This window comes from Chelonia mydas, chromosome 6, assembly GCF_015237465.2.
Source record: "Chelonia mydas isolate rCheMyd1 chromosome 6, rCheMyd1.pri.v2, whole genome shotgun sequence".
Lineage (NCBI taxonomy): Eukaryota > Metazoa > Chordata > Testudines > Cheloniidae > Chelonia > Chelonia mydas.
In genome coordinates this window covers 123,926,571-123,951,008 of record NC_051246.2, presented here as the reverse complement: position 1 = coordinate 123,951,008, position 24,438 = coordinate 123,926,571, and the positions used below count along the sequence as shown (strand labels likewise).

At 43.8% G+C, this 24,438-nt stretch overlaps 1 protein-coding gene and 1 non-coding gene across 6 annotated transcripts in view; both read right to left on the bottom strand.

Annotated features, from left to right (window-relative positions):
* The window catches only part of DLGAP5 (DLG associated protein 5), a 40,363-nt gene extending 18,776 nt beyond the window's left edge, over positions 1–21,587 (bottom strand). For 3 of the 5 annotated variants that reach the window (XM_043549166.1, XM_043549168.1, XM_043549167.1), the window contains exons 1-7: positions 21,550–21,587; positions 19,987–20,237; positions 16,133–16,344; positions 14,268–14,360; positions 12,005–12,101; positions 9,063–9,164; positions 7,871–7,947 (exon numbers count right to left, since the gene is read on the bottom strand). In XM_043549166.1, coding sequence (XP_043405101.1) covers positions 7,871–7,947; positions 9,063–9,164; positions 12,005–12,101; positions 14,268–14,360; positions 16,133–16,344; positions 19,987–20,237; positions 21,550–21,572 — 855 coding nt within the window. In that variant the 5' untranslated portion in view covers positions 21,573–21,587. The other 2 variants (XM_037901245.2, XM_037901246.2) reach the window with 1 other exon arrangement.
* LOC114020155 lies at positions 10,560–10,693 on the bottom strand. Its single transcript, XR_003565040.1, has one exon.
* Positions 21,588–24,438: the final 2,851 nt, after the last annotated feature.

The following is a 24,438-nucleotide window of genomic DNA, read 5'->3' as shown; positions in this document are numbered from 1 at the left end:
TAATCTCCCTTCATTTAAGATCAGACTCACATAATTGAAAAGGTGCATTGTTGTTGCCCTGGAATTGAGGGGAATGTTACCCCAGAATTTGACCAAGTTAATTGCATCCATATTGTGTGCATTCAGCCACCATGAATTAATAAAATAGACCACCACATCGTTAAGGGTTAATTTGGACAAGCCATGCTTCTGGAGGTAAGGTCAAATACTAGCTGTAGGCTTGCAGTTTCTGCTAACCAGAATGGGGGGGGGGAGGAGAAAAGAGTCAACAAATTGAGACTGAAAGAAAATAAGTGGATGGAGACATTAAGTTTGGGCACCTTTGATACAGAAGCTTATTATGACTAAGATTGTTAGGAATGTTTTGTTGATAAGTAGTTTATTGAAGTTAGGAGAGGTGATGAACCTGTAGGGGTTACTATGAGCCATGTGTTTTGTAAAAGTTAGTTATAAAAAGACAATAGAGTGTACTTTGGAACAGTTCTCTGAAGCTATCCTGAGAGACTTTTTCCTGATGCCATACTCCCTGGCAGGAAAGAGTGTAGTGAGTAATTAGCAGCAGGTCAGCAGTAGACAATCTCAGATTCTAGGTAATTATTTGAGATGTTCTAAAACTATTGCTTATGTCTTTGTGTGCTTCAATTTAATAAATAGTAGTTTTAGATAAGAGCATACTTATTTTATCAATTTTCATCATCCGGAAGCACTGTGTTCCCATTGATTTATTCCTGACACCGCCTGGAGTGAAACAGTTAAGTTGCCACTGCTTTGGGTTCTGAAAACCCTGGGTAACAATGTGAACTGAACATGCAAGAGGACTTGTCTTGACTTGACCCTCACTAATCAATTGTTCAGATACGGGAAGGTGTGAATTGCTCTTTTCCTGAGGTATGCAGTCACTACCACCATGCATCTGACAAAAACACGAGGAGCTGAGGACGGGCCAAGGGGAAGCACAGCATACTGATGTTGACCTGCCATGACAAGTCTCAGAAACTTCCTATAGCTTGAGAAAATCATTACGTGGAAATAAGCATTTGAAGATCTGGGGCAGCAAACCAGTTGTGAGTTAATGCAAAAAGGATCATTGCTAGAGTGACCATACGGAATCACACGTATTTGATGTGGAGATCAAGAATTGGCCTCATCCCTCCTTTGGGTTTGGGGACCAGGAAATATCGGGAATAGAATCCCTTTTCCCAGTGATGCAGCGGGACCTCCTTTATAGCTCTCTCTAAGCACGTAGAATTTAGACCAACTGAAGAAACAGTGGCTCACAAAAAGGGTTCTTGAGGAGGGACATGGTAGGAGAGATGCAGAGGAACTGAATGGCATAATCTGAAGGTGCTTAGCACGCATTTGTCAGGGGTTACTGTATCCCAAGCATCACCATAAAAGCAAGACAACCTATTCCCAAACTGAAGAGATGGGGGCACCGAAGTCACAAATGGAATGCTGTCCTGGACCTGAAAGTCAAAATGGCTGCTTACTCAATGGAGGACAATGGGCTGGGCTTGCTAGCTAAAATTAGACACAGAAGGCTTCCTCCTCTGCAATCTATGCCCTTTCCTAGAGGAGTCCTGCTGCTTAACAGGGAAAGATTACTGCCTGAAAAATGGCTGTGAGCAGTACTGTTGCTGCTGACTTCCGTAATTATGCCTCCTTCTGGACAGGGTTTAAACCCCTAGGAAACGAAGTGGCCCAGCAGTCCTTAAACAAAATGTAAAGTCTCATCAGTTCTCTCCAAAAACAAAATGTGACCATTGAAAGGTAAGTCCTTGATACACTGCTGAACGTCAGGAACTATGCCAGAATTCTGCAACCATAAGGCCCTTCTCATAGTCACAGCTGATGCCATACAGTAGAACTTCAGTTACAAATACCTCGGGAATGGAGGTTGTTCATAACTCTGAACAAAATGTTATGGTTGTTCTTTTAAAAGTTTACAACTTAACATTGACTTAATAGAGCTTTGAAACTTTACTACGCAGAGGAAAAATGCTACTTTTAATCATCTTAATTTAAATGAAATAAGCACCGAAACAGCTTCCTTACCTTGCCAAATTTTTTAAGCTTTCCCTTTACTATTTTTTTTTTTAGTAGTTTACATTTAACACAGTACCGTACTGTATTTGCTTTCTTTTGGTCTCTGCTGCTGCCTGACTGCATACTGCCATTCCAAATGAGGTGCTTGGTTGACTGGTCAGTTCATAACTCTGGTGTTCGTAACTCCGAGGTTCTACTGTAATTCTAAAAGAGGCGTCCACTATATCCAGGGCCACTTGCAATGAAGTTTTGGCCACCAGATGGCCCTCTCCAACAAACACCTTAAATTCTTCCCTGGAGGTTTCTGTCTTGAATTTTGAGATAGTGTCTCAATTGATGAAGTCATATCTAGGCCAGGTCTACCATAAAGACTTATATAGGTATAAACTACATCGCTCAGGGGTGTAAAAAATCCACACCCCTGAGTGACAGTGATATCAACCTAGCACCCGGTGTAGACCGTGCTATGTCAGAGGGAGAGCTTCTCCCATCAACATAGCTATCGCCTCTCGGGGAGGCAGTGTTAGGATATAGATATTCAGGCCTCTCTGCAAAGGCCTGTACTTTAAGAATTTAGGTGTATTCTTATCACTTGGCTAGTTATAGAGGTATAAAAGAAAGAATCAAAATCACTGTCTGCCAGTGTAAGGGCCTTCTCTTACTGTGACAGTCTGAGGCCCTGTTCTTAGGCTAAGGCCTTTGGCTAAGCAACAGAGGCAGCCATAAGCTGGGAAGCGAACAGTCACATCCTCACATTCCAAACTAGTCACATTGAAATAAGGTGCTATTGGGCTGTTAGGAATACAATCCTGTCCTGATAGTGCCTATCACCTCCAGAGAAAGGGAAGTGCTTAGAAAATGTAAAAGGAAACTTAGTTTGATAGCATCCTGTCTGGCAAGAACTCACTTATCAATAGCTGGGATGTGAAATCCTCACTTCTGTATTGTTTTGTCATTATAGTTCCCACTTTGCTATTGTTTATTTGCATGGTCTCTGTCTGGTTCTGTGATTGTTTCTGTCTGCTGTATAATTAATTTTGCAGGGTATAAACTAATTAAGGTGGTGGGATATAATTGGGTACATAATCATGTTACAATATGTTAGGATTGGTTAGTTAAATTTCAGGAACATGATTGGTTAAGGTATAGCAAAGCAGAACTCAAGTTTTACTATATAGTCTGCAGTCAATCAGGAAGTAGGGGGTGAGGGGTGGGCATGCGGGTGGGGGAAATGGGAACAGGGAATGGGGCTGGGGAAATTGGAATCATGTTTGGCTAAGGGCAGGAATGGGAACAGGGACACAGGTGTAAGGCTCTGTGGTGTCAGAGCTGGGAAGGAGGATACTAAGGAAGGAAACTGGAATCATGCTTGCTGGAAGTTCACCCCAATAAACATCAAATTGTTTGCACCTTTGGACTTTGGGTATTGTTGCTCTCTGTTCATGTGAGAAGGACCAGGGAAGTAAGTGGGTGAAGGAATAAGCCCCCTAAAAGGCAGATTAACTAAGCCCACAGCAGAAGCTCTCCTGTCAGCCTAGTAACTGCACCTTCACTAAAGCACTATAGAGGATCAGCCACCCCAATGCAGCTGCGCTGCTATTTATGAAGACAAGTCCATAGATAACAATGCCTGTTGATTTACAATGCACATATGTAATGATAGTCTTGTAAGTTTCTCACCCTCCATCCCCGGCAAGTCCAGCCTCTTAGATTCTTTGTTCTTGGGGGTGGATTTGTATCTCCTCTGTCATGATTGGTCATTTACTGCTGTTACCATAAGAGAGTTAGGGGCTTGATGGGAGCAGAAGCAGTTGAATCCCTGTATGAGAACATTATAGCGCTTCTCAGAATGCTTTGCTGTAGGTGGTAATGAAGATGGGGTATTCAACAAGGACTTCGCAAACTCCAAGAAGGCTTAGTTTACCTGGAGAGCCACCATCCCTGGAGCTGACACCTGGAGAATATCCAGCAACTTGTGTCTTGAGGTCCTGCATGAACTCCGCCTGAATGCCCAAGGCAGAAGCCATACACCTCAGGAAATCCTTAAAATCTCAGGAACAGGTGAGGAAGAGTCATCTGGAGAGGATGAGGAAGAGTGCAGGGCCAATAGAAGCTCCTGTATGAGAGAATCAGTCTGGACCAGTCAGGAGGAATGAACTCAGACTATGCATGTAATAGAGGTGACTCAGGACAAGAAACTGCAGCCAGAATGGGCAACCTTGCCTTGTACTGCATCAAAAAATACGATTTGGCAGACCAAGGACTGTACTAAGGATTCCAAGGAGGCAACTGGGAATAGGGATAAGGCATTGGTGACCAATAGGTACTAGGGCAGGGGCCCCTATCCCTACTGCGAGAACCGTGCCAATCTCTATACAGACAGTGATTTGAGGATGGTCCTGAGGATTTCCGAGAACAGTGCTTCAAAAGGCGAGGGAGAAGTGGAAGATGTCCCCAAACTCTGTCTCGACAAGATCAGCAAGTTGTCCACTGGTAGAGGAGGAGCAATCCCCATCAGGGCAAGCAAATGACCTTCCTCATCCAAAAACCAATATGGAGATGGCATCAGTACCAAGGATGAACGAGCAGTTGGTGCCTCCAGTACCAAGAGAGGCATCACAATTCCACACAATACTAAAGCAAACGAGGGAGGTACTGCGACACCCTGGCACCCCAATATTCACCGTCATGTAATTAGGATATGTTTTGTACAAAAATATTCCTTGTGAGGTATCATTCTAAAAGTCTTGATCTGCTAGACAGTAATATCTCATCAGGGGGGGAACCCATCACAGGTACCAATCCCAAAGATATGGTCAGCAGCAAAGACATAGTCGGTGCTGAAGAAAGCATCTGCACCAAAAGGCTGCTTGTTAAGAAAAAGGATGTTGACCGCAACTCTGAACTCCAAGTCTTAGGCAGAGTAGAATACAGTGCTGACGAACAAGACATCTCTGCGATCAGACCACATGGTGCTGAGGGCACAGCAGAAGCAGCGTCCCTGGCTGCCGAATGCTCTTGAATTATTGGGGAAATCAGGCTAGGAAAGGCAGAGCCGGTCTGACACCGCCTGGTATGCCAATGGCGTACAATCAGTGCCAACGCTGACATCATCTGTTGAGTCCAATACCGATGACAGGGCCAATACTGGAGATGGTAGTACAGTGTCCAACTCATCTCGTCGTGATACTGGGAATCGGTGAGACAGCCCAGCTTCAACCTGCATACTGGAGGAATTATAGTGCCAGCCAGCACTCCTCTTAGAAGACGAAGAGAAATCCCTGAGTCCTGGAATGGTCTCGGTCCATCTTGTTGAACCTCTTCCTCAGAGGACTAGAGGAAGGTGAATGAACCCCCTTTCTGTTATGTGAAGCACCAGACTGTGTTGGAAGCAACATGTCATCTCTGAATGAGAGCGCAAGGCTGGGGACAGTCTGTAGAGATCCCTAGTACCAAGGGGGCTGGGGGGGGGACTCATGGCCTGCTCTAGAAGGTGCTGCGCTTCAGATGCAAATAGCTTGTCACCAGTGTTCTCTTTTTAAAGGACTTCGCAGATGAACTCCCTTCTTTAGATGTGCCCTTTTCCCAGGCACAACAAACACTGCGCGTGGGGGTAACTAGTGGGGACAGACACCCCACATGACTGACAAGGTTTAACCCTTGGGTTAAATTATGGGTATGTCTACACAGCAAAGAAAAACCCTAGAGCCCTGCAGGGTGGGAGGGTCCCAGAGTTCGGGCTTCAGCCCGAGCCAGAAGTCTATCCAGCAGTGAAAGAGCCCTGCAGCCTGAGTCCCCGGAGCCGGAGTCAACTGGCATGGGCCAGCCATGGGTTTCTCTTTGCTGTGTAGACATACCCTATCTGTCTATCCTACCTACTATGACTCAATCTAAGCGTACTACTAAACTAACCTATATACAATAAAGGCCCCAAAAAACAGATAAACAGAGTGAGGTAAACTACCATGTCAAATGCTCCGACTCTAGTGGCAGGTGGTGAAAAGGAACTGAGGGGATTTGGGTGGCACCACCCTTAAATAACCCAGGGAGGGGCTAAGGGGCTAGAGTACTGTCCCTACAGGTACCACTAGGCAAAGTTCTCCAGCACACCTGAGTGGAATACACATCTGCAACCACCCTAAAAAGAATGGTTTCAGAGTCCGTGTTAGTCTGTATTTGCAAAAAGAAAAGGAGGACTTGTGGCACCTTAGAGATTAACCAATTTATTTGAGCATAAGCTTTCGTGAGCTACAGCTCACTTCATCGGATGCATTCAGTGGAAAATACAGTGGGGAGATTTATATACAAAGAGAACATGAAACAATGGGTGTTACCATACACACTGTAACGAGAGTGATCACTTAAGGTTAGCTATTACCAGCAGGAGAGCGGTAATAGCTCTAAAAAGAATGTGTGTTGTAGTTAGGATGGCTTATTCTAGTCCCCATTTTCAGTGGGTTAAGCTTTTGGCACAGAAAGATGATTTTTTTTTTGAGACGCTCCTCTCAATCTGAAGATGATTGTTTGCAACTTCTGAAATTCTGTTCAGTGATCTAAGCGTGAAAAGCTTGTCCAGACACTTGTTCACTCAATTCAAAGACAGTTTTACTTAACTCTCAGTACAGTCTTCAGTGAGGAATGGAGTATTATGCTAAATTTTGAAGTGGTAGTTAAGAAACAAGGCACTCGGCATGCTGTTTCCTTATGATGCAGCAAGTGAAGTTTTATGTGTGCATATAGAAAGTGAATATCTGCATATTCCAGATAAATGCCTCTGTACTAATTTAAATTAGGGCTGATGACCAGTAACTAAGTCACTGTGATTACACATGGTTAAGCAAGAAGGATTTGGCCAGATGTGTTGAAAATGCACAGGAGTATCTGAACCAGACAACTTCTCCAAAACATTTCAGAATTCCATCAGTTTTTGAAAAAGCATGATTACACTGTACATTTGATCACATAAAAACTAGCTAAACATGCCAATTCTGTAGCTACTTGTGTTTAAAACTATCTCAGTCAAGTATCTTGCAGATACCAGTTAAAAGCCACACAACAGTATGACACTCAAATAGATATTAACTAAGACTCCCAAAAAGCCTAATAGGCTTGGCCCATAACAAAAAATTAGGCCCATTTAGTTTTAAAAGCATACATGCAGTTTTGTTCACAAATTCTATGCAAAAAACACCTGATGTGCATGCACAAGTCTAGGATTTTTGCAGAATACTTTTGCATGCAACCCAACTTGCCTAAAAAACTACTGATGTGCATATAAAGCTCATGTAAGGGTGCATGTGCTCGTCTATAAAAGCTTAAGGCCAAACTTTTAATCTGTACATTGCTATAAACTATATATGCCAATTCTGAGAAACTGTTCTGGAAGTGTATATATATGTATTTCCCACTAAAGACCCTATTCCATACAAAGTTCCCATGTCTACTTAAATACATCTCAAGACAATATTTATGGTAACAAACTGATCAGAGTAGCAAGGGCAGTGGTCTTTTAAAGAAGAATACTAAAATTGGATTAATATTGCTCACAGTGAATATTTAAAGTTTGGTTGTAAGCAGAAAGTTCTGAAACTTCCCAATGTGAAGAGTTAAGACTAAATATATTAATAAGAAAATTAAAAAGCAATGCAACAGTAGTTACAAACTAACCTGCAAGTTGCAAGCAGACCAGTGAAGACATGAGTCAAAGCAGTGGTTGCTATTTCAGCTACAGCACCTACAGAGTACAGTTGCTTCTTGTAGACACTCCCGAATCTGTTAATACACTTTGTTCAATTTTCATATTTACAAATATCAAGTAACATACCTCTACATTCTCAGCTTTGACCTCTTTCTGCTGTTTTCCTCTACTTGTTGACTTTTTTTGTTGTTGGTTACCTAAGGCTGAACAGATTCCATGCCAATTAAAACAGATAGCTTATTTATACAACATCTTTCATCAGAAGGTTTCAAATTATTATAGAAGTATGAAAACACAAAAAAATATGGCATGTCACAGTGGTTACAGACAGGGAATAGTTAAAGAAAAGTTGTACTGTTTAAACAAAAAGATGCTCTAGGATTTAGCAGCATGACAAGACCCCTGCTACTAAGAACCGATATCAATTTTTTCCCCCCCTCCAGAACACAAGATGTTAGTCTTTAAAAGGATTTTTAGCTCCCCATGGGGCTAATACTGAAATATCTAAGGAATTATACTATTCCAGCTTCCCCCAGATAAAACGACAGAACACTCAAAATAAACACTGCAGTATTTCCTTAAAGATTGAAGTGACATTGTCAAATAGTTTTGAGTCCAGAATTTGTTCTACTTTCCTCTTGCCACGTGGACATACTAGGATTAAAAGTCAAGCATGATTACTTGATGTTAGCCATCCATATGATCACAACAGTGGTAGTGGCCTGTTTAATTCAGGGGGTACTTCCATGCATAATGGGCAGTGTGAAAGAAAGTGTTACATTCTGACAGCTATCTTGAGGACAAGAAGGGATAACATTATTAAACATTTCTCTCTCAGAGCCTCAAAGATTGGGGTCCCACTGTTCTGGGCAACATACAAACACCGATGAAGAGAGCAGCCCCTACCTCGGACAATGTATTTCTTTTGATTTCTGTTACTAGACAGAGATAATTTATAACCTAAATATTTTAATGGTGATACAACCAACTAGCAGCACATTAAGCCAGATAAGAAAAAGCACAGATGTGCCAGCCTTTAATTAACATAAGGTATAAATACTTCCATATTACTGTATTTCCCCCAACTCTCTCTAATGTTGATTTTTGCATATTGAGTTAAACATTGAAATAGAGGCTGCAGTCACAAGGCCTTCTTTCACAGGAGAAATTACTGATTTCAACATTTAGACCCTTCCTTTCTATGTCAGTTTGATACTAAGTTTTCTGTGCCACCTCTGAACACTAAGTCTTAGCTGTACAAGCTGAAACAGTTTTTCTATGAACACCAAGAATATAGGAGTCTTACTGCTTCACTTACTCATGGTCGTAGCTGGCTTTGACATCTGTTTCGTCAGAGTAGAGGAGGTCGATCTGGTGATTCTTACATTTGAGGCTGTAGGGAGTTCAGGTTGCACCACCACTGCAAGGAATATCATAATTCCTAAGGCTATTTCACCATAACTTGCAAGGAGGCAACATTAAAACAATATTATCAATCAATTTAGGTCCAGAGTTCTGGTTTCATAAAAGCCAGCGGTAAATGCTTTGGCATCAGCACCAGATGGCAGGTCGCCAGATTTTTCTCTATGCTAATGCAGTTAGCGCTCCCAGAGCACTGAGGGCAGAGATCAATCCTTGCATCAGGACAGTGCTTTGAGTTGCCAAAGACCGCACAAAACCTCAGAATGTATTATGGCAGTGCTTAGAGACCCTAATGGAGATCAAAGCCCATTGCACTAGACACAGTACATATGCACAGTAAGAGTCCCTGGTCCTGAAAGTTTGCAATACAAATAGACCAGACCAAAAAAAGTGAATATTATCCTCATTTTACAGACAAGGACTTGACAAAGAGTGACTTGCCCAGGCTCACACAGGAAGTACATGGCAGAGCTCAGAATTAAACCCAGACCTCCCAAGTCCCAAACTTGTGCTTTAACCACAAAGCCATCTTTCCTCTAAGAATAAGTCTTTGAGTACAGTTTTCAGGCAAAAAGCTTTAGCCTAGGATCTAAGTGGATAAAAGTTATTGATTTATTAAAAAATAAATCATATGCTTTTTAACAAAAATAAATCTGTTTACAATTAAATTTATGACAAGCTAGGCTAAGGCCTATATTTACTATCACCTATTAAAACCATTGAAAAAAATTAAAAATATGCTGAGTCTACTTGCCCTTTCTACTACACACTAAGTAACAAGTTAAAGGCTACTTTTTATGAGCAAAAACATGGTAACTTTTGAGGTCAAGCTTTAAAAAAATGACATAATATTTGTCATATACTGCATCAAGTATCTATATCATTTTCCATCTTTATAATGGAGTCAATGTTAGTATTTTGTTTTTCCCAAACAGTACTCCTCCCCTCATTGTACAGAAAAGCTTATTAGGAATTTTTAGTTTCACTTTTTTTCTTCTTATGTATCCAACACAGTACAGTAGTTTTACTTAATGAAAAACAATATTCAAATGCTGTTTGTGCATTTAGTTGAATTACAATTTCTAAATGCAGCTTGACAACTGATTTTTTACTCAGATTGTTATTTCGTAAATTATGAAACTTTTAAGAAAATAACTAAAGTACTAACAGAAAGCATAACTAAAATCAATTATTTAAATTAAGGTTTGCTACTTGCTGATTTAAATAATTAAAATCAGTGATTTAAAACAATCCATGCTGGAAACTACTCAGATTTTTAAGTGAGTTTGATAATTATAGACAAATTATCTAAGGCATTTAAGGCACCTATATCTCAGTGATATTTAAGGACCAGTGCCTACTCTGAAATCACCCTCTCTAAAAACATGTTGCAAGTATATGGAGCCATCACACAGGAAGTCCAATAACTAGACAGATACTGCTGGCAAGAACCATTTCTTAATGTATGTGGCTGCTTAGGGTCACATTATATCACTGACCAATGCAACCAGTACCAAATACAGCCACATTCATCTAATTGCCCTAATATCTCACAGAGGGCATGAACTCCTGCCTCCAGCATGCAAGGCAAATTGTTTAATCTGTAAGCCATTTAGCCTGCTCTCTTCAGAGCCATTTTTCAGTGTGTTGAGCCACTTTAGGAACTTCAGTTTGAACAAACTCATTCACACATTATAACATTATCTTTTTCAGAAAAGGACTACACTTTGTGTGGAACACTTGCAAAACATGGTCTCTACATTAACATCTGTATTCTCTAAAGATTTTCTGTTTCAATGACAAGATGTTCTATGGACAGATTTTTTTTGTCCACACTACTTAATAAAACCACCTATATTTGCACATTATCTTGGTTTGAGCAGCTTTTTTGGTAAAAATTTCACTGTTTTTTTTACCAGTCTAATTTGCAACCTACTCTGGACTGGATAACAGCAACTTGGCTGTATTAAAGCCTTTTGCCAAATCTATACTGAAGTTAGTGGTGGTGAGCATATTTTGCACACCGATTGTTCACAATAATTAGAACTTCCAGCTTTGCTCCAAAACTATGAAGGCAAACTATGATTTGGGTAAAGATGCACTAACTATACAATGGAGCCACAACATAGGGCAAGAGAAGGTATAATAGGGACATAGGGAAAGAGAATGAAACCCTGGAGGCATGAAAACATGCAGCAAGCTATAGCCAGTGTCAAATTAAAAAACAGTCTTAGTCTGAAATCCTTCTCAAGGCACAACCAAAGAAAGAAAATGGTCAAAGTATATCAAAAGAGAGGGGCTTGGATGCTGGAGTGCTTTGCATGAGATCAGGCATGGCTGAAGTCTGTCCGATGGGCACTACTTCACTGACCGTGGTTAGGGGAAAAAAAATCTAACCTTTGAACACAGGGATGGCATAGGTACTACTGGTCTGGAGAGGGTGCACACCTACAGGTGACTCAGTTAAAACATCAAGACCTAGGGGAAATCCTGCCTGGGTTGTGCTGGAAGTGCGGACTTAAATGGAAATCGGGTGGACTAGTTATTTTTGGAGCAAAGGCTTTTACAAAGCGTATAAGCAATTTTTTTTCATTAGTTTTAATGGACTAATTTGAAAATAACTTCCCCTGTAGTATTCATAAAGTGAAACTGAGCAGTCCATTTTGCTCAAGCAGAGGGAATTGTAACAAAATAAAACAATGCAAATAGGAAAAAAGTAAATTAGACTGAAAATTCACTTTTTCATGGCTAGTAGTATGCTAGGCAATCCATGTCCCAGTGCTATGACCTTTTAACCCAGTGTCCACTTTCACATTCCAAACCATTTTACATTCCTACCTTTCTTTTTTTCAGTCACTTTGTCTGCACATGTCTGTCTGCGTCCGGTTTGGGTAGGGCGCACGCTATACCCATTGGTAGCGTGGTCAGCATAGATCTACAAAGAAGTTATGTTTTGTGAAACTTCACCTTTCTAAAAATAAGGAAGACTAATTCTTTCCCCTTCTTTCATATTTCCTTTGTACCTCTTCTAGAAAGTCCTGATTAGCGTCACACTGATTTTAAGTGTTTAAAATGAGAGATTAAGGGAACCAAAACAGCTCATTTTTGACACTTCTCTCAATTTTACATTATACTTCTGACCCTTTCTCAGTTGGATGGGTAAAGAGTGAAGTGAGTCCTTGAACTGGGTTTCTAAATTACTTTGGAAGTGGGTACTGATTTCTGCTGGACCTTTATGCACATGTAATGCAAGTTAGATGCCAATTCTCAGAAAACTTTTAGTACATGAAGTGAAAGTTATTAGTAGAGATCCTTCAAATGTAAGTTCGCATTATCTAAGACAAGATTGCTAGAGAGTCAAAGTGTGACCTCTTTCAAAGATTATTTCAAATTAATTTGCCCCCAAAAGTATACAGCTGGTGCCCAAAAAAGGTAGATAGTCCAAATACAACATTCAATTAAACCAACAGCAAGACAGTATTATAATGTTTCACCCTTGTAGAGTTGTTCAAAGCAGAGAAAGTTAGTCATGAAAGATGTCAGAACTAACTGCATCTGAAATGCACAAAGTACTCTAGTCCGTAAAGAAGCAAGTCATAACGAAGCAGAACATGGGGTCAAATAAACAGCACACAGTATAATTTAGAGAGAGTTTAGCCCTTGATTAAAGTATTAAGTGATAATCAAGTTAGGCATGAAAGGTGCAAGACAAAAACAACTCTGAACTCATTCTTGCTGACAAAATAAAATGGAACTGGGCCTGGACTCATCACTCCAAAGGTCCAAAGTGCTGCAGTGGGATACTTGCGTACAGTCAGTCTTTAAAAATTCTTGAACAGGGTTCTCAGTTCAGATTTGGGTAAAGATGCTCAGTTGACACATTTGCTAGTTTTATCACTGAAAATTATCAAAGCAATATGCAGAATAAAGAAAGGAATGGTTAGCATTCAAAGCATCAGATTTGCTATTTTAGACTCCCTGGAGCCCAGCTAGAATCTAGACCTATGGCTAATTCAGTCTCTAATCCTTAGAAGATTAAATGAGTAGTATGCAATGTAATGTGTGAGGACCTTTTAAATGAGACATTTAAAACCAAGAGATCTTGTTCCACTGTATAAGAACATAAAAATCCATGGCCTGTTTTGTAGACGTAAACACCTATGGTGCACCTAGTGTTTAGGGTGGTCCTCAACCCATTTATGCTATGAAGCCAGAAAGTAATATAGAATGAGAAAATACAGGTTAGGAAAGGTTATTTATCTTCAAAGATCTGTATGCAAGGCTCATCATAGTTCACCAATTCTCCAAGCCAAAGTAATGGCTACTGAATGACTTGGTAGGAGGAAGAATTTAAAACATGGGAAGATGAACTGAGCAGAAAGAAGTTGGAGAGACAAGGTGGGTGAGGTAGTATCTTTTATTGGACCAACTTCTGTTGAGAGAGACAAACTTTTGAGCCACAGGTCTGTGGCTTCAGGTCTGTGATGAAGAGCTCTGTGTGGCTCAAAAGCTTCTCTGTCTTGCCAACAGAAGTTGGTTCAATAAAGAGATTACCTAACCCACCTTGTCTTTCTCTAATATCCTGGGATTGATATGGCCACAACTACACAGCATGCAGAAAGAAAATCCTACATATTTGTAAGCTACGTTATTTGTTAGCACAGCAGTTTTCAAAAAATTTTCCATAGTGAGAACCAGATATTGGATTGTCTCATGAACCACCTTTCCTTTGTGATCACATATCATCCCATCACATATCCCCAGGGGTAAGCAGAGCAATTGTTTTCTATGAAAAAATAATATTAAGAAAGTACTTTTGATTTTTACAGAACTAAGTTAGTTTTCTTTAGTGCAATATAGCAGGTGGAAACAAGAACAGGCAGCACCATGTGATCAGTCAGCTCCTTGGGACTATAGGCAAGTGCTTTTACCCTTATCTGTAAAGCTTGTTTACAATAGTTAGAACTGTCAGCTGGGCAGTAAAGTTTTGAATGTAAGTACACATGACCCAAAACTAGGGATTTTAAAGGAATTACAACATTCACAGTTATTAAGCACATCTAATTCTCTCAATTTGTAAACAAAAAAACAGAAGACAAACCATGGACTGCTGAGATCTAGCCGACATAACAGTTTGTTCCGAGTGGCTCTTTGCCTGTGATCTTGTAATCCTCGCAGAAGAAGTAGGAGCAGCCTAGACCCATCCCCAAAGAAACAGAAGTTAGCATATTCCTTTCCCCTCTCCCCAGTTGCAGCAATTAAGAAGAAAAGGCTTTGACATACTAAGGACAGGTGTATACAGTAACTCCTCACCTAAAGTTGCCCCGGTTAACGTTGTTACATTGCTTATCAATTATAGAACATGCTCCTTTAAAAGTTGCACAATGCTCACTTATAATGTTGTTTGGCAGCCGCCTGCTTTGTCCACTGCTTGCAGAAAGAGCAGCCCATTGGAATTAGCTGATGGGGGCTTGGAACCGGCGCCCCCCTGTCAGCTTCCCGCTCCCCTAAATCCCCTGTGTGGCAGCCGCCTAGCAGGCTATCTATTGCTGGCAGTTCAGCTGTCCCTCCCCCGACTGCCATGTGCTGCTCCTGCCCTCTGCCTTGGAGCTACTGCTGTGTGTGTGCGCTAATGTCAGGATGTCCCCCTCCCCCCTGTCCCCCACTTACTCCATCTCCATAGAGCAGGGGGACACACACGGGGGGACGGGACGGGAAGACACGACTTTCTGGCAGCAGCAGCTGTCAACTTGCTGATCTACTTAAAAAGGCGATGTACTTAGAGTGGTGTCAGCGTACTTAAAGGGGCAATGTGCATCTCTCTCACTCACACAGGGTGCGTGTCTGTCTGCCATGCTGTCTCCCTTCCCTCCATTTATGCTGCCTTGTAGAGCGTGAGGCTACATTAACAACGTGTTAACCCTTGAGGGCTCAGTCGAGTGCTAGTTCATCATTTAGCCAGTAAGGCATTCTCTGGGAAATATCCCACCCTCTTCCACCCTCTGACTTCACCACCTCAACCAAGCTTCACAATCATCATTGCTATGTATAGTATTAAATTGTTTGTTTAAAACTTATACTCTGTGTATATATACACAATATATATATACACACACACATATATAGTTTTTCGTCCGGTGAAAAAAATTTCCTTGGGACCTAACCCCCACCCTCCCATTTACATTAATTCTTATGGGGAAATTGGATTTGCTTAACATCGTTTCACTTAAAGACGCATTTTTCAGAACCATAACTACAATGTTAAGCAAGGAGTTACTATACTACAAAGATTTGCCCGCAGTGCTATGCTAGTTAATCACACCCCTGAGAGCACTATGTAACCACCAACCCCATGTAGATGCAGCTTATACTAGCAAGAGACTCCTTTTGAATTACAGCTTATGTTGTTTGGGGACATGGTTTAAACTATACTGACAAAAGAATTACTTTTGCTGGTATATGCCTCCACTCCACTGTAGGGCAGACTAGCTCTAGGAGCTTCTGTCCTAGTTCAAGAATGTAAATTTATACACCATAGAAATCTATTCCACTTTGCTTATAAAAAAAGAAGGCAAATCACCACTGGTATAACATTGACTCTATTAGTGTTACACCAGTGATGAAGGTTTCAGAGTAGCAGCCGTGTTAGACTGTATTTGCAAAAAGAAAAGGACGACGTGTGGCACCTTAGAGACTAACAAATTTAATTTGAGCCCAAGCTTTCGTGAGCTACAGCTCACTTCATCGGATGCTTATGCTCAAATAAATTTGTTAGTCTCTAAGGTGCCACAAGTACTCCTTTTCTTTTTACCAGTGATGAAGTTAGTCCTCAGTTTTTGAATTAGTAAAAATGTTATGTACAATTTCTATTAATTTCTTACTGTATGATAAAACAATGAAAAAAACATATAAAGCATTATTTAACATGTGCCATTGAAGACCGGTACAAATTTTACTCTTCATTACCTTCTCCTTTGGCTTGACTATCACTGGGTTCTGTGGTACAAATGGAAGAAAGCCAGGTACATTAGGTCTGTAAAGCCCAACTTTAAACACTCCCCGTTTAGCTTTCTCTCTTTGTTGTTTTAGTTTTCGAAGTTCTTTTTCCTCTTTGTAGCGCTGGAGCATTTCCTTGCGCTCATTTTCACTTTTATTGACGGCTCCATTTGTAGTTTGTTCTATGAAAAGACAGAAATGGACATTTTACAAAATTCTGAAGATACTTTACTCTCTCAAATTTTGTTACAGTATAACATGACCAGAATACTAATGTTGCCTGGAAGGTTACATAAGTCATTGGATAAATATTTAGAATTCTCCTATTTAAGATACAAGAGGATGATGCTGAGTTGCAACAGAAAGTTGCCCTCACTGTTTACTTTGAGATTGTGCCTGCATTACAAGTTTCAGCTAAGGGTTTTGTCGATTATTATTATTTATTGTGTATTAGTGCTAGGAGCCCTGGTCATGGACCAGGGCCCCAGTTGTGCTTGGCACTGTACAAACATGAAAGAAAAAGACAATCCCTGCCCCAAAGAGCTTACGATCTAAATATAAGACAAGAGAAAACAGATGGGTACAGATAGCATAAAAGTGAAACTTGTACCCATCCAGTGGAATTCAGGTGCAACCCTAAGGCAAATGAGGAACAAACCACAGAATCTGTACATCTCATAGCAAGTCAGACTAAAAGAAGTGAAAGCAGCCAAAAAAACTGCAATGTTTTGTAATTGAGGAGAACAAATCAGATAGAGATTATGTGAGAGATTAAATACTTATGCAAACTTGAAAAAAAAATGACACTCATCTGAAAAGTTTGTACTTATTGATATAAGTATCACCTACGATGACTAAATGAAAGATATTTTTGTTTTTCAGTTTACTTTGTGCCTTGTACAAGTCAGTTTCACCCTTTGTTCTATACAGTCACTTTCTCCCTGGTTAAAAAGACCCTTAAGAAGGTCAGAGCAGCAAGTCACAATTTTTAAAGGTATTTATTAGAATGTCTTATTTTTTTATTTAAATACTCTTTCAACAAGTTCAGATGGATAATACTGCTTTATGAGAGGGTCGGGGGCTGCTCCATACGGCTCCTGGAAGCTGCAGCATGGGCCCGCTCCGGCGCTCCAGATGGGAAGCTGGGTTGGGGGCCGCTCCACGTGGCTCCCAGAAGCAGCGGCATGGCCCCTCTCCAGCTCCTACATGTAGGGGCAGCTAGGGGGCTCCACTCTGCATGCTGCCCCTGCCCCAAGTGCCGCCCCCATTGGCTGGGAACCTGCCTGCAGATGGGGCAGCATGCAGAGCCACCTGGCTGCACAGGAGCTGGAGAAGGGACATGCCGCTACTTCCGGGAGCCACTTGAGGTAAGTGCCGCCCAGAGCCTGTACCCCGAGCCTCTCTCCGCGCCCCAACCCACTGCCCCAGGTCTGATCCCCCTCCCGCCCTCCAAATCCCTCGATCCACCCTCCTGCACCCCTCATCCCCAGCCCCACCCCAGAGCCTGCACCCCCAGCCAGAGCCCTCACTCCCCCCACCCCGGAACCCTACTCCTCCGCCCCAGCCCAGAGCCCCATCCTGCACCCTGAACTCCTCATTTCTGGCCCCACTCCGGAGCCTGCACCCCAACCCTAATTTTGTGAGCATTCATGGCCCGCCATACAATTTCTATTCCCAGATGTGGCCCTCGGGCCAAAAAGTTTGCCCACCCCTGACCTACAGTCGTTGCCTATGGCTGAAATATGCTATACCTTCCTGGAATCTGTTTTGTTACAGGGCTTTGGAGCCGGAGCAGCTCCGGAACAGTGGAGCTGCAGGTTTTTGCCTGGAGCTGGAGCGGAGCCGGAGCACAACTCCAAAGCCCTGGTTTTGTATCTGAGTTCCTGCATGTGTGCAGCAGTGCACTTAACACAATATCTTCATATCTCCTCCCCTTTGTTCTCCTGCTTGGGACTTTTCCACTTTGCTTCCCTGCAGAGATGGAGAAAGTAACTTGCTCTTGGCTGCTAGTCATTAGGAGTTAATGGTCCAGTTGCTGGGTCTGCCATTCACATGTGTTAATTCCAGCCAGTTCTTAAGATACCTTCTTCCAAACCAGGCCCTTTTGTCTATGGTACATCTACGCTGCAATAAAACATGGCAGCCATAGCTGCGGCTGGCCTGTGTCAGCTGACTTGGGCTCAGATTGTGGTGACTAAAAATTAAAGCAGACATTTGGGCTGGAACCTGGACCCAAATCCATGCGAGAGAGGGTGGTTCCAAACATATACACTAAAATTTTCAGCCCCGCAGCCCAAGCTCTATGAGCCTGAGTCTATTGATCTAAGCCAGAGGCAGGCCACACCAGGCCCGCGGGACCATCCTGCTTGGCCCTTGAGCACCCGGCTGGGGAGGCTAGACCCTGGCCCCTCCCCCACTGTCCCCCCTCTCCCACAGTTACACTGCCGCGCTGGCAGCGCTCTGGCCTGCCGCTCCCATCGGGCAGCACGGCGGCGTGGCTGGCTCTGGCATGGTAAGGGGGCGGGGAGGTTGGATAAGGGGCAGGGGGTCCCGAGGGGAAGTCAGGGGACAGGGAGTGGTTGGATGGGCTGGAGATTGGGGTGTGTGGAAAAGTTATCAGGGGACAGGGGAGGTTGGATATGCGTAGGAGTCCAGGGGGCCTGTCAGGGAGTGGGGGTGTGGATAAGGGTTGTGGCAGTCAGGGGACAGGGAGTGGGGGCGGGGGGGGGGTTGGATAGGGGGTGGGGTTCTGGTGGGCGGCTAGGGGCCAGGGGGGAGGGGGAAGTCCTGGGAGGGGGTAGTCAGGGGTCAAGGAACAGGGGGCTTGGATAGGTTGGGTGTTCTGAGGGGGGGTAGGAAATGGGAGGGGATGGATAGGCGGCGGGGGCCAGGATGTTTGAGGAGGCACAGCCTTCCCTACCCAGCCCTTCATACAGTTGCGCAACCCGAACGTGGCCCTCGGGCCAAAAAGTTTCCCCCACCCCGATCTAAACTCTGAGACTCAGTGCCACATATTTTTTTATTGCAGTGTAGATGTACCCTCTGTGACATCCAGCTGTATGTCCAGAGCAGAAATCAACCGTACAGTAAGGGCTTGTCTACACTACTGAGCCTTTGCCAGTATAGCTATGCCAGCAGCGGCCCCAGAAGCATTCTTCTGTTGACTCAGTTCAGTCTAAACCAGGAATTCTGCCAGCATAGCTATGTCAGCCTGCTGTGACTGATTCTTTTCCACACTCTTAACCAGCACCACTTTGTAGTGGAGGTGCAAGTATCACCACTCTGTGGGTAAACTGAGTCACCCATCCTGTCAATAAAAAGAATACCAAAACATTCCTGCATTCTCCACAGCATTTTACAGACATTAGTATGTGTTATAAGCACATTGGAAGGTGTTATAGGTGGTTGTAAGCCAGAGATATGAGCAAATGATTGAGCTGCTGGCTAGACAATTTATAGCGGTCATTATTTACTAAAACACGTACTAATTGTAGACAGCTTATAAATGGAATCAATAAAATGTGCCCACAATAAGATATGCATGAAATCCAAAGCAGGTTGAAGAATGAACTATGATCACTGAAATGGGGGGAAACAAAAGGGAAGAACTGTATATTAGTCTTATCTATTAATCCAATTAATAGTCAGTAGAACTGGAGTGGTAGCCAAAGGACTCAAATCTCCCATTATCCAATTTATAATGCTCATCTCCACACACAGTTAAATCCCTATGACTGCAAACACAGCTTCTTTAGCCATAAAACCAGCTTAAAGAAATTTAAGAAATATTTTAATGCTGAACAGTACTATAAGCTTTTACTCACTCCGTTTAGCTGTGGTCTTTTCCTGAGAGCGCACTTCATTTGTCTCGTCCAGCTTAGGAAGTCCCCTGTCTTTCGATAACTGGACATTGACATCTGCCAGTCCAAACTGTCTGCTCCTTTCAAATTGCTTGTATCTGTTCTCCTTTTGAATCAGAGACTTCCTGCGTGCAACTTTTGTTCTAAGCGTTTCTGTGCTCAGATCCTTTCTATATCGATTGGCAAACTGGGATGTAGCAGCCATCTTAACTATCCTAGAACAAGTTTATAAGGAATTAGGAAATAAGACAAATGATCAAGTTCTGTTACAAGTTTATTGTAATTTTACATTAAAGCATTTTAAAATACCCACTGAAAGCTTCCAAGTATCTAATTTTTGTTAGAATTTCAGTAATGGCTCTTCACTACAGCCATATGCATCAGACATTAAAAATACTTTTAACCAGTAGATCCTAAGCCACTGGCATCCTACTGTTCTGGTAGGGTAGGCTTTTGCCACCGGACTGGTACTTGCCTGGCTACTCTTACTGGGTGGCGTCCTATACAACCACGCCCATTCACGCTAAGGAATCATACAAGTAAACCAAAACACTGTAGAAGCTACTTAGAAGCCATAAGGTCATTGACAATTTAGATTATGAACTTGTTGGGGCAGGGACCTTGTGTGTTGTGAGAGTTCCTAGCACAGTGGGGCCACGACAGTTGATTGGGGCCCATAAATGCTACTGCAATACAACTAACTAACTAGCTAACTACCATCACCGTAGAGAGACAAAGTGGGCGAGGTAATATCTTTTATTTGACCAACTTCTGCTGGAGAAAGAGACAAACTTTGGAGCTACAGAGATCTTCAGGTCTGGAAAAGGTAATCAGAGCCTCACGGCTAAATACAAGGACAAATTGTTTAGCATAAGGGGTAAACATGTTCCAGGAGACCTTTAAGATGAAGCAGGCAACTCACATCTCTGCAGTTACAGAACAAAGGATAGTTAGACCGGGCCTAGGCTAGAGGATTAGGTCGGTTTAACTACGACCCTTCAGAACCGCTCCCCGGCTCTGCAACGCTGGAGGTAGCGGTCCCCCTGCCTGGGAACCCGGGTCACCGCCCTTCTTGCAGGGTAGCTCCACGCCCCCGCCCCCCCGGGCGTTAACGGCTTCGCTCCGCGCTGGATTTTGCGCCCCCCTCCCCCTCCCAGGAGACGCTCCTCTGCAGTGAAACCCAGGGGCGGGGAGGGGGGCACTGCCAGGGAACAGAGCCCGTCCCGCGCCGCCGCTGGGGCCGTGGGGCAGGGGTCGCCCGCTGGGACTGTCAGGAGGGGCCGGGCCCATGGGGGGGGGGGGCCTGGCTCGCGCCCTGGAGGCGGCAGGGCTGCAGCCGCGCCGCGCCACCCCCTGCCCTTCATACCTGTGCCGGACCCAGAGAGAGACCCCAAGTCCCCAGCGCGGGCACGACCCGGCGGCGCGCGGATCAACCTCCCCTTCCGCGGGCCCCGGCTCAATTCAAACCTCACCCCGCACACCTCATTGGCGGAGCCCCGCCCGCCGGCGGCCGCTCATTGGCCTCACCGAGCCTCCCGGCGGCCGCTCATTGGACACCGCGAGCTCTGTGCCTGCCGCTCACTGGCTGTCGTGAGCCTCGCCCCCTGGGGCGGTCATTGGTTAGCGGGCGCGTTCCCGCCGCAGAAGCCCTTGCTAGGGGAGGCGGGGAGCGGCCTGTGATTGGTCGCGCCGCGGGGCCGTGGGGAGGGGGAACGGTCTGTGTGAGCAGCGCCCCCTGACGCGGCTGCCGGGAGCTGTGAGGCGGTGCCTCAATCCCGGCCCGAGGGGCACTGCCGGGGCGGGGCGGCGTCAGGTGGCTGTGGTGTGCCCAGGGGGCGCTAGCGAGCTGCTGGACCACCGGTGTTCCTGCCACCAGCCCCCACTCTCTGCACCCATAGGGGCCTCCTGCGGCCAGGCACTGTAGTGTCCGGAGACTGGATGGGCTTTGCCGCTGGGCACGACCTAGCCGTGCCATCCCCACGCAGCCTTGGCCACCGCCGGGCACTGGACGGCCGTGCCGTCCCCGCGGGGCCTTGGCCTCTGGTGACTATAGGGTCACCAGTTGCGCTGCACTGTTTCTGCTCACCGCAATCTTGTGTGTAGAATTTGGGGAGAAGCGGGTGTCATGGCCTTGGAACTGCAGGGCTGGCCTGCACCTTGCACAGGGCTTGAGGTTAGATTCTCTCACCCCCAAGCTCCATATTGCTCTGCATAATCTGTTTATAAAAGTTTTGTGGATGGGAAGGGTGAATTTTTGCCTGAAATCACTAGTGTCCCCTTTAAGAACAATAGAGGATCCAAAGGGTAGGTGCGAATTGGGTGACAGTGCAGAAAGCAATAGCTCTTCGGGGCAGGGACTATGTTTTTGTGCTAGGTGCTGTACACACAGAACAATGGGGTCCTGGTCCATGATTAGGGTCCTAGATTAATCAGCAATGCAAATAATAAAAAAACAACAAACAGGAAACAGACCTTTAAGACTCTCAATTCTGCTCCCATTCAGCACTAGGGCAACAATATATAGTGTAGTTGGGCTTAGTTTTGTAAACAAGGCGAAGGTAAAAAGAAAAGGAGTACTTGTGGCACCTTAGAGACTAACCAATTTATGTGAGCATAAATACAGACTAACACGGCTGCTACTCTAAAAGGCAAAGGTAGGATTTTCAGAAGTGGTCAGCGCTGACGTAACTCTGCTGAGCTCTTTTAAAAATCCCACCCATATCATGTTATGTGTTCTCCACTTTTCTAATTTGCCCCTCCACACACATACTCCAGGCCTGGTTGCCTTTTTTTTCCCGATAACCATATCCGGAAGAAACTGATGTTCAATTGTGAAAAGGTGGTTTGTGTTTAATATGATTCTTACATATGGAAAATGTTGTATCAACAAAAGAAAAGTGAGCCATGCAACATTCAAAGATAAAAGTAGCCGTTCAAAATCAGCCACATGGTGGCATCACCACTGAAAGAACAATATTGGCAAATACTGTAGAATATTGCTAAGTTTAAGACACATTAATAAGCATAGAAACATAGGCATCTTTTGCAGGCAGTGTAAGGATGTTCCTTTTAGCATCTCAATCCAGCATGCCATCAGGGATCAGTGAATGGGAACAGCAATACACGGATTAGACACTAATTACTGTGCTGAGCCACAGAGCTGCCTCCCATAGAAGAAGTTATATGGCATAATGTAAGGTTGTTTCTACTTACCTCACAATGTAACAACTGAAGAAGTTTCAACCTATTTGTCTGACTGCATAGACTACTATTGGTTAAAGCAGTGGTTCTCAAACTTTTTTTTTGGCGGACCACTTGAAAATTGCTGCGGGTCTCAGCGGACTACTTAATGATCTTCCCAAATGTTGTTTGTACCGTTAGCTAACTATTGTAAAGTGCTTTGGATAAAATCGCTATATTAAAAAAACCTTAATAATTAATGTTTTTTTGTTCTACAAATAAAAGCACACAACTCATATTTTAATATCAGTAGTCTTACATTTCTAATGTAATGGATGTACCCTGCCACGGCAGCCCCCAAGCTGGGGCTGGGAAGGAGGGGGGGGTCTCTCCCCGGCAGATGTAGCTCTGGAGCTGGGGAGAGTCACCTCTTTCTCTGGCCGCCGCAGCCCTGTAGGTCCCAAATTCCCCCCACCCCCTCTTCTCACTGCACTGCCTCCTTCCACCTACCCCCTATTCCCCGCAAGGCCACTACCTCACTTTACATGAGTGTCTTCTCCAGGATCCAGGCACCTAATTAGTGGAGGCACACTAATTAGGTGGGTGGCCCTTCATTCTCTCATGTGAGGCTGACCAGGTATGCACCTTAGAGGGAACTATCTGCGACCACCTGAGTGGAGCTCGCAGTCCACTGGTGGTCCACAGACCACAGTTTGAAAATCTCTGGATTACAGCAAAGGCCTGAGAACTAAGAAAATCTTGGCTATAATCAGAAGAGCTACTAGGACACTAGGACAGGTTTCAGAGTAGCCGCCGTGTTAGTCTGTATTCGCAAAAAGAAAAGGAGTACTTGTGGCACCTTAGAGACTAACAAATTTATTTGAGCATAAGCTTTTGTGAGCTACAGCTCACTTCATTGCATGCATTCACTGTATTTTCCACTGAAAATACACTTTTCCATTTTTCTTTTTGACTCACTATGTAACACGAACCAAGTTACTTTGGCCCTGTCCACCCTTGGATAGGCAATCACATGGCCAGATTCTCAGCTGATGGAACTTTAAATCATGATTTGAGGACTTCAATGGCTCAGACATAGGTGAGAGGTTTATTGCAGGAGTGGGTGGATGCGATTCTGTGCCCTGCATTGTGCAGGAGGTCAGACTAGATGATCGTAATGGTCCTTTCTGACCTTAATATCTATGAATCTATGAAATTGGTGTAGCTCTGGTTAAA